The sequence below is a fragment of the Mandrillus leucophaeus genome, unplaced genomic scaffold (genome assembly GCF_000951045.1).
Source record: "Mandrillus leucophaeus isolate KB7577 unplaced genomic scaffold, Mleu.le_1.0 Scaffold121, whole genome shotgun sequence".
Taxonomy (NCBI): domain Eukaryota; kingdom Metazoa; phylum Chordata; class Mammalia; order Primates; family Cercopithecidae; genus Mandrillus; species Mandrillus leucophaeus.
In genome coordinates, this window is record NW_012100432.1 from 3,234,102 (window position 1) to 3,251,913 (window position 17,812).

A 17,812-nucleotide genomic window follows, 5' to 3' on the forward strand; every position below is an offset into this window, starting at 1 on the left:
TGTTGATTGAGGTTCACATGTTGTTTTCCAAACCAACATTTTCCTACTTTCTTAACTATCAGATCTATCAATCTTTTCATGTTTACAACCCAGAATTGAATGACAGAAGAATGTAAGATCATATAAGACCTTGGGGAGGGGGAAGCAGGATGGGGACCCCTAGAAGAAATAGAACCATCTCCACCTTAATGCAGTTCTCACTGTATAATTTTAGACTTTGACCAATATTGTGCTAATCTTACCCAAAAAATCAGATACATGTAAAGCCCCACAAAACACAGTTCACAACATCAGAGAATATTTTGTTTACCCAATTATCCTCATTTGATCATTACACAATGTATACATGTATCAAAATAACACATGTACCCCCAAAATATGTAGTTACGAAGTATCAATTTTAAAAGCTGTAGAAGTAAACAAACAAACAAACAAAAAGTTTTCCCCCTAAACTGGTAGCCAAAATTCATGAGGGTTATTTTCTATCCAGAAGACACAGGTAACGATCCTGTCATGCCTGCTGACTCGACTCCCAGTGCCTCATGCAGAGTTAGACAGTAAGGTTTCGAAACTTTAGAGAAATGAAATCCAATTTCAGGACACTTCTTGGTACTGGCAGATACCCCTGGGGTGTGGCAAAGGTGTAGCACAGGCACACAGTACTTCAAAGAATAAAAAGAGGATGGGATTCCATGAAAGATACATTTGAGATGTGATGCAGACTACTGAAGACACTACACTTCACATACACTCACCGTGTCTCCTAGAAGTTAAGGCTGTGTATGATGCACCTTCCTCTCCTTGCAGACACTGCCCCCACCCTTTCTCTCCAACTCCTACTTCCGAAAGGGCTACCACTGAATAAGTGTGTGCAAAACCACACATTTCCCTTCTCCTTACATCTGAGTAATTCCTTTGTTTAGCCACTCTGGGAACACAAGAGTTTTAAAATAAAGCTGACTGGTGTTTAAAGGCATTGTGTTCTGGGGGTGTCTGCACAGCATGGAGTATTTTGCTTTGTAGCTCCTTTAGCGTCTATCAGGATAAAAGTACAATGCCCCAAAGCCATAATTATGTGACCACTTTCTAGTGTTTCAAAGGAGGAATGAAACGTAGTGGTATCTGAGTGTCACAGAAAGGGTAAGAATGAAGAGTTTTGTTTCAACACTCAATATTAGCTAGGCTGCCTTCCTAACAAGGTCCTTCAAGCCGTGCCGTAAAGTTTATGGCTTGATTTATTCCAATAGACTGGAACAGTTGAAAAACAATTTGCATCATAGCAGGGTAATGCATATTGGACAAGAATGGAAACTCTTGTCATTACAGAATTCCCTTAATGGAAATATGAGGTCAAAAAGAGTAACAGTCTATGACACGAATAGCAGGCACAGGGAATCTGCTGTTGACATATAATTACATTTAGCAAACAGCACACACCTGTGAGATTTGAGCAACGCATTTTGACATTTTTATGTAGGGTTTCTTGTAAAAAATAGTTGAAACCTTTATTTCATCAAAAATCACAAAGACTATTGTAAAACATAGTTTGGGTAATACTGGGGTTAATTCAAATTTGTTAAACAAATTAACCCTGCAGTGACTGTCTTTCGTACAGCAAAATCAGCATCACTCTGAACTGGTGCCTGTGGCTTGCATCCAAATATCTTTCTGTTTTAGTGTTTGTTTCTTTATACTAAATAATAGGAATATATGTCAACAAAAACTTGGAGTTCGTACAGATTATGAGAAATAGTATCACTTCAATAACTTCAGACATTTTTGCTCTAATGAGTGTTTCTTGCAGTAGCTTATACCAATTTACGTTTGTTCTGAACTTCGTTAGTATCTAAGTAAATACTCCTGTCATGACAATGATTTAAGATGAATACGAATGTGATAACAAGAGAGGCGGAAACACTAAGTTGCTTTGGAAAGGATGAAAATATAGCAGCATCAGTGTGAAAGATAAACACATTCTTAAAATGCTGTGAAGTAAATGCTAAGATACTGTTCATATAAATTAAAAATGATTATTTCCATATCCGCAAAGGATGGTAAAGATCCTTTTTGAAGTGCTGTGGAGATGAAATTCAACTGCTAGAAAATCAAATTTCAGATTTCCCCGTACCCTCCAAATTATGCTGGCAGGTAACACTTTTTTCTTTGTCATTAGATGCCAATTCCGTCTGCTCCTAATTGTTACAGGTCCTATTTTCCATTCCTATCACTCAAATTATCTTAAAATAAGATGTTGGTCAGTAATTCAGAGGTAATGTGTAGACAAGCAGCCTATTCTAGGAACTGACAGTATTGCAAACACGAAATGGGTTAGTACCTTAAAGTAGGCAACAGTTTTGAAGAAACTCACTAAAAGGGAGAGACTGTCATTCCACAGCATCTCCTGCAAAGCCAATCATTTGGAGTAACGTGGTTTCTTTGCTCTGTTTGAAAACTTTTCCTGGGAGAGAGGGGGTTATAGTTACACCAAGTTTTCTCCCATCACCTACTCACAGGGGCAGCACGGCCTCCTGGTCTCCGCCTTTCCTGCAGTTTGCAGTCCTGGTTCCATTCACATTCAGCATGGGCAACCATCGCCCATCACTTCATTCAGTTATATGTGCACTCATTATACTGCCGTCTGCTGCTATAATGCTCCTATTAATTTTCCTTTTGATATTTTAAGAGCAATCTATAAATCATGCCGCCTTTCATTTGTGCCATCATTAATGGTTGGTAATAATGCTGTGGCGTCGTGTTCGTGGTTATCGCACCACCAAGTAAACAAGCATCTTTTTCTCTCAGCTAGGTCAACATGCCCGAGAGTTGAACAAACTGCAAACTTTTTCATAGGGATGCATATTAATTTGAGGAGGAAAAAGTAGTGTGGCTTAAATAATGGCCTGAGATGTGATAAAGCAGAGGAACAAAAGCAAACCTGTTTCCCATTTTATTGCTGGGAATGGCTTTTATGGGAAAATTAGCAAATAGTCCTTTTATGCACTAACCAAGCTGAACATTTCTTGAAGTACAAACTTCTAGCTTGGTTCTGGGATACCAGAAATTACAGAAAAGGTATATAAAGCCCAGAGAAAGAGACGTCTCCCTGTGTGTACCCAGAGAGACTAGGGTGTGAAAACAAAGACCTTTTGGGTGGACCATACTCACACGGCTTGCATAGGAGATCTGCCTGGACTGCTGTCACTCTCGTTGCTGTTGGTATGCTCCATTGCCCCATTCAGCTCTTCCCGTATTGCGCTGGCTAAGTTGCCCAGAGTGGGATTTCCCATGGAAGCGGTAGTGTATAGAGGTATACTATTCTCAGCCATTGAAGCCTGTCATCAACCAAGAGAAAATTTATGAAGACACAGGGTATGCAAGACGAGGAAACTACTAATTATGGGTGTACTCGATAATCTTCAGTTGGAGTTAATTGTAGCATGGCTGGCAAATACGAGTATCTAAGAGGTGTTGAAAGATTTTGCTTTAAAAATGACTCGTGGCACCTGTCCCAAGCCTGGTTTTGAAGAGCTAACTGGGGGCCAGGGGGATCAAAGCGCCTGTGGGTAGGAGGGACTCAATTTGGTCCTGCTTGGTAGTCACATGGTTTAGACAGGCTTTCGAATATGAGGTTTATGTCGGATGCGTTTTTAAGAGGAGCTGAATATTTCCAGATCACAGTGAAGTATAATGGAATTTTTATTTCTTTATCCATTTTGATGACTCCAGTATTGGATATTAGAGATTTTGATCAGATTATTCTGGCCGTACCGCTCAAACTTATGAGAACTTCCATAAACATTCACCTCTTAGATCCTATAGAAAAGGAAGAGATTATACAATTGGAATCAATTTTTTATCTCCTCCCATCATTTCTGTTTTAATGATTTCTGAATCTGTTTAGCGCAGTTTGAGATAACTGGCTGAAGGAAACACCACGTAATGTTTCAGAGTCTGACCAACTGCCTAGGATTTTAGGACTAAAGAGCTCTGGCAAAAGGAAGCTCTAAATCATATTTATTTTTGGTGCCTAAGTACATCAATATCAAAGGTTACAAAGTCACTCCACGTTGAGTGTCAGCAAAAAAGTGGGGAAATGAAAAAGAAGAAATCCTGAACTTTATTTAGGATAGGTAGGATATTACTCACTTCCTGTTATACTGCATTTGAATAAAAGGGACACCAAGTCTGAAATGCACACACTGGTTACATACAGAACTGGACTAAAGTACCCATATTCGTTTCACCCGGGTGGTGATTACGACCCATTGACTTTTCATTTTATCAAAGAGGACACTTTCAAAAACTGGCAGCTGTAATTAAACCAAGATGTATCACAACTGTCCTCTTGAAGACTAGACTATGCCTGCTTTTCCATCCTAATGGGAAAAAAAGTGCAATCACAAGATGATCTGGCATAGTGACTTCCACTGGCCAGTCATACAACAGTCCAAAACTATTCTAGAAATCCTGGGTCGAGAGAGAAAGTAAAAGCCAAAAGAGTGCAAAGCCAGGCTGCAGAAGTCTCTCTGGCTAGTATGACAATCGCAGCCTCACTCACTATTCAAACCCCAAAGCCAGGGCTTTCTAGGTGCAAGCCCAGTGTTAGAAGTCCTGTGCATACTCACCAATCACAGCTTCGGATAATGGACTATTTCAAAGCTTGGCCCTCTGTAAGCCCACAGCTTTTCCTTCCCTCTACTTGTAAATGTGTGTAACTGTCTTCTTTTTAAAAGTAGGGGTACAATCCTGTTTTTAGTTTCAAATGCGGTAAACTCATTTTGATGAACAGCAAATCTGAACAGTCCACACTCTCCTACAGTGTGTCCAGTAACTTGAATCAAGTACTTTTTCCAACAGCTCTTTTATAATTGCAATAAAGCCTTTTTTCTTTCTTTTTTTTTTTTGGGCAGAGCAGTTGCCAGAACTATTTTTTTTTTTTTTTTTTTTTGCCGACTGCAGTTGGACAAGCATCTTAACTGCTTTTATCTGAGACAACAGTGGTCACACCTCTCTGTCACAGAAATTCTGCCAACTGTCTTTCCACTGGAAATACCATAAGATAAGCTCTCACAAGATAATTTCACTATTCCAAGGTCAGAATGTGGCAAAAGTGGGGCTGCCGCTAGCTTAATTGTTTTAGCAACTTCCCTGGTCAAAAATTGTGAAGACAAAATTGAAATGCTGATATGAATGTGTTCGTTGGAATGAGTTGGTCATCCTCTAGAGAAGGCAACCTTCTTGGGATGAGTATTTATTCTCTTTGGCTCTCAAAGTATTCCAGGTCAAGGCCATTACTGATCGGGATTGGATCATAGAACATGGGCTGAGACCCGACCGCCACAGTAGTGAAAGGTATACAAAGGCAAGCACTTATATTGATCCCTGGGTTCTCAGACAAGAAAGATGGAAGTGATGAAAATCAGCCTTGTTCCTTGAAAAAATGATTAAATGGGCTGCAGAGAGATCCCAGTGCCTGATTCGCAAGAGGGCTTCTTGAACACACTCTGTTGAGCAAGTGATCAGAGCAACCCACCAAAGGTTAGAGAAATTTTCACTAACTGCTTATGCCTAACGAAGTTTTTTTTTTTTTTTTTTGGTAGGTGATGTCCACTTAGAAGCAGGTGTGTTACAAAAATGGACTTAATTATAGAAATGGTCCTTGCACAGCATGTGGTTTCATATCAAGCTGGCACCTCTGCCAAAAAATGAAGTTGCTTAAGTAATGGTGCAGAAGTCCATAAGCACCCTCGCTCCTGGAACATTAACCACTCTGAGATCCTCAGGGGAAAGGCAGTCTATAAATACGAAGCTTTACGGTTACCCTTAGTTACTTCACTTTTCAGAGCATAATGCAATCTGTCCCAAGTCCCATGTTTTATTTCTGTAGTGGATTCTGCTGTCCTATTTTATATATTGTATATCATGCATTATGTTGCTCTAGTAATTTTTTTTGAAGATATTGTTCCACTATTATTTTTACTTGTCTTGAAAAATGGAAATAGGCGGTAATGGAAAGGAAGGCCTGCTGGCAGAATCTTTATTTAATTTGCACAGTAGAAAGTTGTCTTATGTGTCTGTCTACTGATCAGGGATCCAAACTCGTGGAAGAGAGGGAAACAATCCACTTCTCAAATCATGAATTTGTATCAATTTATTCCCCTTGCCTCATTATGGACAGAAAGTGTTCTTGGAAAACGGCAGGACAGTTTTGGGCTACTGAAGAAGATGCCAAAAACAAATGTTCAGAGATGAAACCTGAACAGTTCTGTAATGACAAAGCATACTAATTGAAATTAGTCACATAGTTAAGAGAATTCAGAGGATGGAGGATCACTTTTTTTTTTTTTTTTTGCCTTTCCGGCTCATGAATATAAAATGTGCTTGTAATCTTAATACTATTCCAGATAGAGCAGCCTTTAAATTCACACTTCAGAAGACTCCAGGGAAAATAAGTTACTAATGAATGGTATTTACAGTGGCGGCATCGAAGCATGCTTTCATTTACTCTTCTAAAGTTACTGTGTAAACTACAAGTAATTAAAAGAAACGCGGAAAGTAGTTTCTCCTATTAAATCTGGTTCAGGCTAAAAATAAATAAATATAATTACTGAAATGCTAAGGCCAGTGAATCTGCCTCTAAACTGAAACTGGGTAAATGGCCTATCATCAATTCCCAGGAGCCTTAAGACTCTTCTGGGCCTGTAGGGTACAGAGTCGTGCTCAATAAACATCCGTTTAATGCAGAGCAAGGCCCAGGGCTCCTGTCACTATGTCCTCCTTCCTCATCCTGTTCCCATCATGCCAAAGGTCTCAACTGTTTTTTTCATTATTGTCCCTTTTTAGACTTTTGTTTCTCTCTTTGTACCCTCACCCCAAGAAATGTTCGTATTTGCTCATGTATTATGGTCCTTTGGAAGGACACAAGACATTGTAGTATCTCAGAACCAATCTGGGGGTGAGATAGCCCCCGTTGAGAACGTATGCTACAGAGGACTGCAATGGTATTGGATGACAAATGTCAGATTTATCTATAGAATATGCCATTTAAAAGCTATCAAGATTCTCTTGGCCTGTCTTCTAGAACAGTCTGGGTAGGCGAAAAAACCAGGACCACTGGCCAAAAGGATACTGCTTACTTATGAACTCTTGAGGGGGCACCTGAGTACTATACCCAGGTACTTTAATGAAATGATACTGGAGTGTAGCCTTCATTTAAGAACTCAACTGTGCAATAAGTAAAAAGTTTGCTAGAAGCTGGGCTGCCTCAGGTAGCTCCTTTTTGGGTGGTAATTTCGCTACTGCTCAAAACCCACGTCTTCATCTCCTGGTACCACTGGTGATGTAACAAGTACTTGGTTTGTCAGTAGGAAATAAATACTCCGTATGATTGTTATGTAATCTTGAACAATCTCCAGGCAAACTAAAGAGTCTTCTTAGACACCTCTATTGTTTAAACAGACACGGTTTACTTGTATAAAGTGAACCAGATCCCAGATCCTCCCCACCCCAGACAAAAGCGAAGATGCTAAAGTCGACTTTAAAAGAAGAAGAAGAAATACAAAGCCCTGCTTTCTCTTTAAACCCGTGAACAATGGAAGGTCATGTGACGCAGTGGCCTATCATCCAGCACATTAATAGCTGTGCTAGAGTAATTACACTTGTGGTATTTTTGCCTCAAGTGAAATTCTGAAATAAGAGGATGGAAATTATGATACTGCTGATAAATATTAATAAGTGAACTTTTAATTTTTTTGCCACAATATTCAAAATGCTAAGCATCCCGCTAATGCTGAAGCAGCCCGATGTGTTTGCCTCCAGGGAGTACGATGCTTTGTGCACTTAAGAAAAAAGTTTAACGGAATTAAAATTTAATATCTAATTAGAGCAAGGCTAATATATTTTGAAATGAGTAGGGGAGACCTGTGCCTCTGCTGCATATTCGGGATGGCCATTAATCTTACCTGTAAAGCTGCATTGAGAGGTGTGCAGTAGGCGTGGCTGCTCTGCATGTTTTTAATAAGGGAAGGGTTACTGTATAAGAAAAAGATAAAAACTCAAAGTTAAACACAGTCGACTCCTGAGTTCCTAGCTAAGTTCTGTTTTAAGCTTGCTGGTGTCCTTCCAAATCAGCAATTTACCCCACTAACAAAACCCAAGAAAAGTCAGGCTTTCTCCCCGTCACTGATTTGTAGGGCTGGGTGTGTGTGTGCACACCTCTGGGGTTTGACTTCGCTATTCAAGGAAACTAGGTGTAAAATTCTGGCTTAGGTAATAACAGGCTTGGGTCCTTCCTCCAGAGACCTCTCTGCACATTTTTAGGAGTTAGCCTGACTCCAGACTCCAACAGGAAGGCAACAGCCTAGGAGGTCGTGCTGGGGAAGGCAGTGAGCTCACAGCAGGGGCTGCTGGGCGTGAGCAGAGAGAATCTTGGCTCCTAATCATCTTCAAGATTTGAACTCTACAGTGACTGCTAGAGGGATGGCAGGAAGGCTTTTAAGGAACATCTACAAGGCACGTTTATTGCCAACAGGTGATGGAGAGTAGGGTATGCCAGGGGAGGGTTGTTACTAAATATGGGGATGTCTTGGGCAAATCTGGAAGGGCCTGAGAATATTTGCTGCCATCTCCATTCACGGACCAAATGAAACCAACATACTGTTGTCAGAAAAATCTCTAACCTCGTAAGGATAAAAATATTCAAAAATAATACAGGGCATACTGAGGGAAAAGGGTGCCTCCCAATAGGCAATTACCTACATTTATCAGTGGCCTTTAAAGTAAGTATACACAATAAGACCTATTTCTTTCCTATGCTTGGAACATTTTAATCATTCACTTCATTACATTTATATTATTATAGTGAGTGAACAAACAGGAAATCTACCCCAATAGTACACACACATTTTAACTCTAACCAAAAATTCTCTTTTTACTTGGGGCGGGGGGAGAGGGGGATTATGGGTTAAACACAAGTATTTAGTTTTAGGGTCCCCGTAAGCTGCTGAATCAAAATACAATGAATATTTGCATTAAAGACGTCAAAAAAGCATTATTCAAGGCACTGGTGTTCCAAAGAGAAACGAGAGCAATACATGTACAAATCACACAATTTAGTTTCGTTGCAGAAAGCTGTGGCACTGCTATTGGTGAAATGCAAAACTACATGGGATGAGTCAACCATGCAAAGCCAAAGCAACAGCAGAAAAAAAAAACAAAAGCAAGTAAAGGCTCTTACTGTGCGACAAGCTCGTCAAAGTTTTCATCGGGGCAGTATTTGCGAGGACGGCCTCGTTGAATATGGCGGCCACGTTTAAACTCTTCATCATCAACTGTCCAAAAGGACCCAAACTCATCCTCTACTCTGATAAAGCACTTATGCAGTGAGAGGTTGGTGCGAATGGCACCCTGGGATAGGAGCAGCAGCAAAGGAGATGGAGTGGCAACAAAAGGAGACGGGGTTGGGGGCGGAACAGACATCCAATACAGGGAACAGGAAAAAGAAAATAAAATGCAATAAGCATAAGCAAATGGTTTGTGAGGGTTAATATGCATTGCCACCTAAAAGCTACTAGCATGTGATGCAACAAAGACCAGCAAGCAGGGCAGGGGGACTGGTGGGTATACAAAACAGGAGGGATGAAATGCTTTTTTGCTTCCCTTAACTGAGACAACGTGAAACCAGTTCTTTGGTCTAACACCATCTAGCAGCCAAAGCCTCTACGTTATACTTGTTAGCACAATCCAAGCTAGGCTAAGAAGTTCAAACATGGTGGACGTACCCACTGATCTTTTGTGGCCTTCGTTTTTGGAATTCTACTTCATCCACTGTCCATACTGCCCCTTTAACGTTTTCTACTCGCACAAAACACTTGTGAAGACTAAGATTATGACGCACTGCATTCTGCAGCAAGTATAAAAGAGAGAACATTTACATTTTCTATAAGAAAAGACTCCAAAAACAGCAGTAAATTCAGCCTAACAGTCCACATTTGTAAAACCATCCCCAAGAGCTGTAGCTGCCACCCCCGTGGAGGACCTTCTCATGGTTAAGGATGTCTTTTCCAAGAGCAAAAATAAACCAAAATTTTAAATTAATTGTACTTTGGCATTTTTGTCTAGTCTCTGGTAATAACTAACCAGAAGAAATATTTTTTAATATGCATACAAGCCCAAAATAGGTTCCAGAGTACAAATCTGAAAATGTTACTGTGACTTCAAAACAAGAACACATGCAAAGCATAAAACTGCCCTTTTTAAGCCCACCTACCTCCCATAAAAAGGGGGTATTTTTTTCAAACCATGAAAGAGGAACACTTGGTTAATATTGCTAAATACAGTTTTGTTCTTGATGGTTTCTGGCTTTTAAAACTTCCAGAGATCTTATGAAGAATTCTAAACTGGATTTTACCGCTGAGAGTAGTGCCTGTGTAGTCAAAGGATTAGGGAGGTGAATGGACCCCAGAAGAGATCAGTATCTATCATCATGTTATGTCTTACCTTCCAGAACATGAGAGTTGGCCCTAACTATGGGCAAGTATTTTAACTGAGTAAATACCAAAGGAATATGAGTGAAACACTCAATGGCAAAATGACTATATTTCTACAGTTGATGGTTTCTACAGACACATCTTATTTATGGTTAAAAGTCCTTTCTGGCCATTCCTAAGCTGAGACCCTTAACATCAACAATTTATCAAAAAGGAGGATCTCCACTCAAGGGTGAAGAGCTTTTAATATCTCATCTTTCCTCTGGGTTTCAGAAGAATCCCCCACCCTTACTGGGTACAGTTAAAAAGCAAGGCTTCGTTTCTTTAGTCCTGCCTGGTTAAACTTACGGATCCAGACTCAATTCTGGACATGAAGATATTCTAAAGAGATTCAGGTCATTTACTTAAATTTTTCTTTTTATTCAGGATAAGGAGATGACTCAATAGTAGATGACTCAATTGGGGCTTAAGAAGTTGATATAGACATCACACTGGGTAAAGTCCTCACTCAATTCCAGCAACACTGCTATTGCACAAGCATTTTGCACCCCTCCGCATTCTGCCACCGGAGTATTTCCTTCCTGAATTATCCTTAATGGTGGTGAATCTTGATACTCTGAGAGGCGCTTCAGTTTTTGGACAATCACAATTGGTGGCTGTGAGGATTCAAGCTACATAATAATTTTTCTTTTCGGATATGGAATATTTAGAAGATAATGAGACAAGTTTTAATGCATAGTGTGATGAATTGCTTGAAAGGAGAATTCACAGGATAAATTCCCGAAGAGTTTTTGAGTAATGTCAGCATAATTGAGGTAGGTTCAAGATACCCAGGGGACTATCAAAGGACACTCCTGATTCAAAAAAATTGGATGGATTTGCTTAAAAATAAAAATCTCTAAACTGAAAACATTTGGCATGTCATTATACTTGATAGGACAATTTTCTTTGCATATAAACTGGAGTCTAATCTAAGCAGTTTTTTTTGTTTTTTCTTTTATTGAGGCTAGGTCTTGCTCTCTTGTCTGACTGGAATGCAGTGGTTCAATTATGGAGTGCAGTGGTTCAAGTATGGCTCACTGAAGCCTTGTATTCCTGGGCTCAAGCGAGCCTCCTGCCTTAGCCTCCTGAGTAGTTGGGACTAGAGACACGTGTCACCACACCCAGCTAATTTTTAATTTTTTTTTTTGTAGAGATGGGGTCTTGCTATGTTGCCCAGGCTGATCTTGAACTCCTGGGCTCAAATGATCCTCCAGCCTCCCAAAGTGCTGGGATTACAGGCAGGAGCCTGTAATTTAAAAAAATATATTGCCCAAAGGCACATGATAGAAGGTCTACTGTTATTTACTGGAAAAAAATTGAGGTGGTATAAATAAATGAACAAAGCCAATTTCCTTTAAAAATCCAGACAAGGCATTATACATTTAGGAGACATAACTTGAAAAGAAGTCAACATTGCTACTAATCCTAATCACTGCCTGATGCTTTAAAATAAGTATCAAAATGTACAGAACTGAAAGGTCTTAAAGCTACTCTTGACAAAATTTCTGTAGATCAGGTTGAGCAATATAACCGTGTGAGTAAAGACACAAAGCCAAAACTTCAGATCTGTTTTCCAAAACTGCACATCTAAGCAGAAAGCGACGAGAAGTCAAGAGTTTTCAAAAAAAAAAGATGTGTAAGCTCTTTTCAGCCATAACTTTAACCGGGCATTTCATCTTTTGTCTAAGATCATGGTACAAACAAGGACACGTAGAGAAAATTATACGTATTTGTGAGTCATTAAGTACTTCATCTAAGGTTGTTTATATTAATGACACTTTTTCCTGCAGTTTGCAAAATGAAAAAGTTCAATCTGAAGATCTAAGCGTAAATATTATATTCACAACTGGTAATTATTTTTAAATTTCATCATTTCTATTTATAAAAGGCAATCTGAAGAAAATGTCTGCCTCATGCTTCAACTTCCTAAATTTTTAAAAGCATTCATGGCTAAAGATCCTTTTATATTTTATCTCCCAAGGCAGGCTGAAGCAAAGAGGGGAAGATTCTGAACATAGGTTCTCTTCGGTGCCCATGTGTCTTAATGGAAATGAAAGGATAATTTGGGCCATAATAGATATTCACAGCTCTGTAAAGTTGATGAATTAATTCTATGGTTTACATTCGTTTTCTTTTAAAATGCTAATTTATCAGGAACTTAACAGAGGAAATGTATTTTTCTGTTTTTTGCTTTGGTTTTTCTCCAGTTTAAAATTAAGGAATTAGCAAGGAAGGCATTTATTTCAAGCGAAGGAAGTTTTCCTTGCATCCTATAACACACCCCTATAATATTTAGATTACTGGCATACCCTCAAATGTTTGTTATCACATATCTCTAAATGTTTTGGATTTCAAGGATTACAAGAATTCCAGGTAGTAAAAAAGGCAAAAATACAAATGACAGAGTGTACCTGTCCCCTTCTATAAGCAAGAGTATTAGTCACCAAGAAACCGAAAATGGGAAAGCCCAAACATGTGTGAGGGCTCAGTCTAATATAAGGGAATAAATACCAGTGGAATCTTTGAACTAGCTGCTGACCTGGGAATGTGGTAAGCCATATATGACTCCAAGCACTGCTGGGGTCATCCAATAAAGAGCTACGGAATTTGACTTGTTTTTATAGCAAATAGCATTATAATGAAGTTCTAAATCTACTTTTCTTCCTTAGTGTATCTATGAGGGACAATCTCCCTTTTTTTTTTTTTGAGACAGGGTCTTGCTCTGTTGCCCAGGCTGGAGTGCAGTGGCATGAACAGGGCTCACTGCAGCCTCAACTTCCTTGCTTCAAGCAATCCTCTCACGTCTACCTCTGGAGTAGCTGTGACCACAGGTGCATGCCACCATGCCTGGCTAATTTATTTAATTTTTTTTTTAGAGACAGGGTCTTGCTATGTTGCCCAGGCTGGTCTCAAACTCCTGGGCTCAAGTGAGCCTCTTGCCTCAGCCTCCCAAAGTGCTGGGATTATAGGCATGAGCCACTGTGCCTGGCTATTGCAGTTTTAAAAAACCTTATAGAAAAGGTTTCAGCATGCTTGCATACTAAACGGTTTTAAATCTCTTAAAAACAAAAACCCCTTAATAATACATTGTGTTCTCCATTAATAACGCCTACAAACAGTGCTAGTACTTGTGCACAGCTTTCTCTACTAATTGGGTTAATGAGCTCTTTATCCAACCATTGAGGGCTGTGTCAAGTTTGGTCATTTCTCTAGGTTCCATCTCTGGAGATACATCTCTGCAAATATTGGCTGTGGTTGAATACCTAACGGCATGAGGTTTGTGCAAGTAAGATGGCAACCTCCACTTCTGGGTGACGGTGTTATCTCCTTTTCTCTACATATTCCAACCAGAGGGAGATCATTTTACTGGCTGGCCCCTCCACACTGTGATGCCGGTATAATGAGAGTCTTCCATCAGAGCATTTCAACCACAATGACACTACTTTCCCAATCAAATACACCTAGAGATTGGACACTTTAAGTGTATTAAAACAATATAAATGTAGCTTCCTTACAGCACAACCGCATTTTATCAACAACAAACTGTTCTATGAACGTCAAGATCCAAGAATAAACAGGCCTGAGAAAGCTTACCTTCCACGTGGCCGCGTTGCGCCGGAAGTAAGCAAACATTCGTGTGAACCAGTTATAGATTTCATTTAGTGTTAGCTGCTTTTCTGGAGATTCGAGAATGGCCTGTGAAGCAAAATGTAACAGAAGATAATTTATGACCAAATCAGCAGAGTCGTCGTTACAGTTTGTCGAAAATATAAAATCACTCTGATTCAGAGCTCAATCCTGAGAAAGGTTTCACAAAATGATCTAAGATTAATGGTTGTATTTAACAGTTCAATAGCAAAATTCAAAATGGAATTATCTAATTGTTTTGAGTTTTTATTTCTGTTTCCGTACAGAAATATTAATTTATTAGTCATTCATAAAGCAGAATCAAAGAGAAATGCAAAACATTTCACTAGCTGATTAAAGCTCAGTAATTATTTAGAGCTCAGATTAATTCTAGGGATCAGAGATTACTGTAGCTTGTGATAATTGACTTGCCATCTTTAAACAGGCTCATTTTCACTGTTGTGTGAAATGAATTTCCTAATAATCACATCGTATTGTAATACTTAATCAAAAGCAATTATGTTATATATTGCAGTTTTAAAAAACCTTATAGAAAAGGTTTCAGCATGCTTGCATACTAAACGGTTTTAAATCTACTTCATCTATATATCCATATGCACATATACCTTCTGATAGAATTTCATATACTGTGTTATTTACTTACCTGCCTAATTAAAGATGCATATGTAAATGGTGGTCTAACTTCTGCGTTCTTATAAAATTCTTGGTTCTGCGCAATATCTGCTGAATAAGAATCATTGTCCTATTAATTATTGCTTTTTAAAAAGGGGCTGGTCTACAAGAATTGCAGATGACAACTCTACATGAAGCACAACGTGGAGTATCTACCTGACGAAATGGGCACGTTGTATTTGTCTGAGTACCGCCTGCGGATGGGTCCCACCGTGTGCATGCTGGTGGTGGTGATGACGGAGGGGCCTTGGGTGACGGGAGTCAGGGGGGCGGTTGGGGTCGTTGGAGTATGAGGTAAGCTCTGTGGAGAAGCCTCTGACGCGGACTTGGAGAGAGTGACACTTGATACCAGATTCAACTGTGAGAAAAAAAAAACAAACAACGTCTTAGGAGACCTTCAGAAAAGCAGAGAAACCCAGGCACCACATCCAGCAGGAGTAACACAGAGGATGCGTGCGCAGCGCTCTTCCTCTAAGTAGGTATGTTTGTCATGAACTGAAACACAAGGTAAGTCCTGCGTGAATTCACTTAGGATGCAGTGCAAGATATCTCTGGCAGCGGTCTCTTTTCCAAAGGCTGTTACATGGGTGTTTACAGGCTCAAAAGGGGGTTACCTACCTGGGTGAGTTTGAGACAGTCTGAGTCAAGACATTTCTTTCATGGTGATGTCTCACCTACGGGTTTTAATGGCCTGTCAGGCCTCGTCAACCTCAAAGAGGGACAGAAGTCCTTAGCAATGCCAGTGAAGCTGAGTATTTTAGATGACACCAGTTGGGATATGCTGGTGTAGTTCTGAAGTGTCTAGCAGAACTTTCTGCAATATGTTAGCACAACCCAAGAGCTGTTTTTACTTGCTTTTTATTAAAATTAAACTTTAATAAATTTAAATGGAATGAGCCCCACGTGGCTAGTAGCTACCATACTGGACAGTCCAGGAAGAGCCTACTGAGCTCCATTATGCAGCTTCGTGGATGACGAGAACTCCTGCAAATATGTGTGGCCTATTACTCATATTAAACAAATGGACCTGACCCCTACAAGCTGTCATTTGTTTCTTATCAATCAGTTGGCAGAAAATAAACCTTAAAAGCATTATGAGTAATCTTCCTTAAATCTATCAAATACAGGCTTGGGATCTGTTAATATTTTTTTTTATTGTGACATTCTTTTATAGAATATGGGAGAGATCTGGAACTGAGGTTTTTGATTTTTTTCCTTCAAGTTTTGAATGTTCTATAAAATGGGAAATAATCTGCTTCAAGTTAGGAAATGAATATTATTTGAAGTAGAAGAGAAGAAAATAGGCTGGGCACGGTGGCTCACACTTGTAATCCCAGCACCTTGGGAGGCTGAGGCGGGAGGATGTCTTGAGTCCAGGAGTTTGAAACCAGCCTGGACAACATGGTGAAACTCTGTCTCTATTAAAACACACACACAAATTAACCACGTGTAGTGGCACATGCCTGTAGTCCCAGATACCTAGGAGGCTGAGGTGGGAGGATAGCTTGAGCCTGGGAGGCACAGGTTGCAGTGAGCTGAGATCACACCACTGCATTCCAGCCTGGGTGACAGAGTAAGACTCTATCTCCAAAAAAAAAAAAAAGAAAAAAAAAAATTAATGAGCACTGTTTCAATTTATCTTTCTTACCTTCACCTTAAAGTACTGTTCTTACAAATACTAAAAGGGATAACCCTTTCCCAAAATTTGTTGGAACAGAAATATTATTTTATGTCTGGCAATGCTGAAGAATTTGGTTGTTTTCAGCGTATGTATAACTGTTTATATGCTATCTCAGATACACAGACCCAGCCTAAAATCCAAGAAACTTCAGCAAAGTAGGCTTACTTGGTAACATTTTCTCAAACCAGATTTCAAATCACTTACCATGGTAAGTCTGTTTCACCAAGTCTGATTCACCATGCTACAGTCAGTCTTAAGTACAAGGCAGTATTTGTGGAAGGTATTAAAAATGAGATTCCTCTGAGATCGTAATCAAAGAACTTATTAAAAGAGAGTTCCAATATGTTGGGAAGACTCGACCTTTACTCATACTCAGTTAAAAAAAAAAAAAAAAAAAGCGGGGCCATGAGAATCTTCTCTAATATGTTTGAGGAGAGTTTCATAAAAAAGCAATGAATCTGAAGAAAAGAAAGATCAAATATCATGAAGAAATACTAATGGAAAAATGTAAACATGGCGCTGGAAACGGAATGTTGTGAGCTTTGAGTTGTGCTTTCCTTTTTATTTTCAGCATAGAATGTTGACTCGGTGAGCAACAGACAATGCCCGTGAAGAGCAAGCTATGGAGATGGCACTGCCCTTACAAATGCCCCAGCAAGCTGAGCAGATGCCATGAGTGGCTTTTTCTCTATAGTGCTGGAAACCGGGCTTTCTGACACACATTTGCAAACTAAGTGTGAACAGTTCACAGTAGCAGCCGCAGGATGGGGCAGAGCTGAGAAGCCAAGGGGGGAAGAGTTGGGGCTGACCTCTTCTTCACCTCCGGCCTTAATCACTGACCAAGTACAGGAACAGTACGTATAAGCATCAGCCCAAGCAAAGGGTCAAGGAAATTAGTGCATGAAAGGCGAACGCTCATAAATATACAGCTTTTATAATTCAGATGCTGCTAAGCCTAAGAATCTCAGAGCACTTTGGAAAGTCATGGGTAACATTTGTAAAAATCATGTTTTAAACCACCTGCCACTGTGTGGTCTCCTTTAATTCTCATACCACCACTAATATCTGAGATGTTATTACTCATACTTCACAGAGAAGCAAACTGAGGCTTGGAAAGATTAAACTACCCAAAGTCACACTGTAGTGGAGCTGTCTCTTATACACATCTAGATGTGTATAAGAGACAGGTCCAGGAAGAGCCTACTGAGCTCCATTATGCAGCTTCGTGGATGACGAGAACTCCTGCAAATATGTGTGGCCTATTACTCATATTAAACAAATG

At 39.6% G+C, this 17,812-nt stretch overlaps 1 protein-coding gene across 7 annotated transcripts in view; it reads right to left on the reverse strand.

Moving 5' to 3' along the window:
• FOXP1 (forkhead box P1) overlaps window positions 1–17,812 on the reverse strand; it is a 579,361-nt gene that overhangs the window by 7,603 nt on the left and 553,946 nt on the right. For 5 of the 7 annotated variants that reach the window (XM_011971180.1, XM_011971199.1, XM_011971190.1 and 2 more), the window contains 6 exons: window positions 15,006–15,207; window positions 14,821–14,900; window positions 14,124–14,225; window positions 9,780–9,901; window positions 7,962–8,031; window positions 3,166–3,332 (listed from right to left, as the gene is read on the reverse strand). In XM_011971180.1, coding sequence (XP_011826570.1) covers window positions 3,166–3,332; window positions 7,962–8,031; window positions 9,780–9,901; window positions 14,124–14,225; window positions 14,821–14,900; window positions 15,006–15,207 — 743 coding nt within the window. Of the gene's footprint in view, window positions 1–3,165; window positions 3,333–7,961; window positions 8,032–9,235; window positions 9,406–9,779; window positions 9,902–14,123; window positions 14,226–14,820; window positions 14,901–15,005; window positions 15,208–17,812 lie in introns of all 7 variants that reach the window. The other 2 variants (XM_011971157.1, XM_011971164.1) reach the window with 1 other exon arrangement.